Here is a 605-nt window from a genome sequence, read left to right as displayed (position 1 = left end):
GGCAGATCTTTCCCATCTTACTCATCTCACACTGATGATTCTCCACAGGATCAGCCTGTAATGATTGAGAGGGAGGAAGAGAGGACAACCTAAACTAAAACACCACATCAACCTACAGTACATCTTTGAAATAGTGAAGCTTACTGGCAATAAAGAATAGTCACCTTAAAAACATTTGCTTTGAGTATCTCAGCGCTCAGGTCAGGACCTAAAAAACATGCAATGGAAGTCTGAAAAAGTATAATTCTGGCTGTTGAAAATCTATGCAGGTCGATATTAAAACTTCAAGCATGTGCTTTTTAACATAGGCCTACATTGAACCACTTTTACAACTTAAAAAAAAATTATTGTTTAATATGCTTTCTAGTATATTTCAGCACAGCTTAATTACTCCTTATTTTAATCATTTAAATTTTCAATAAGATGCTTTAACTTAACACATTCATTTTCTATAAAATGAATATTAAAGGAATAGTTCACCCAAAAACGTACAATATTATGGATAGAGGACCTGATAAAAAAAAATTCTTACAAAATGCAGATTTTCACTTGAACTGGAGTTACTTGTGCATTATTGTAATGTTTTTATCAGCTGTTTGGACTCT

At 32.7% G+C, this 605-nt stretch overlaps 1 protein-coding gene across 1 annotated transcript in view; it reads right to left on the bottom strand.

Annotated features, from left to right (window-relative positions):
* Positions 1-196: 196 nt before the first annotated feature.
* The window catches only part of LOC107562967 (uncharacterized), a 6,150-nt gene continuing 5,741 nt past the window's right edge, over positions 197-605 (bottom strand). Inside the window, exon 6 of the mRNA XM_016247726.1 lies at positions 197-208. Within this exon, the coding sequence (XP_016103212.1) occupies positions 197-208 (12 nt within the window). The remainder of the gene's footprint in view (positions 209-605) is intronic.

The sequence above is a fragment of the Sinocyclocheilus grahami genome, unplaced genomic scaffold, assembly GCF_001515645.1.
Source record: "Sinocyclocheilus grahami isolate Dianchi unplaced genomic scaffold, SAMN03320097.WGS_v1.1 scaffold852.1, whole genome shotgun sequence".
Lineage (NCBI taxonomy): Eukaryota > Metazoa > Chordata > Actinopteri > Cypriniformes > Cyprinidae > Sinocyclocheilus > Sinocyclocheilus grahami.
Note: the sequence above shows the minus strand (reverse complement) of the source record. Positions and strands in the feature narration are given on the sequence as shown.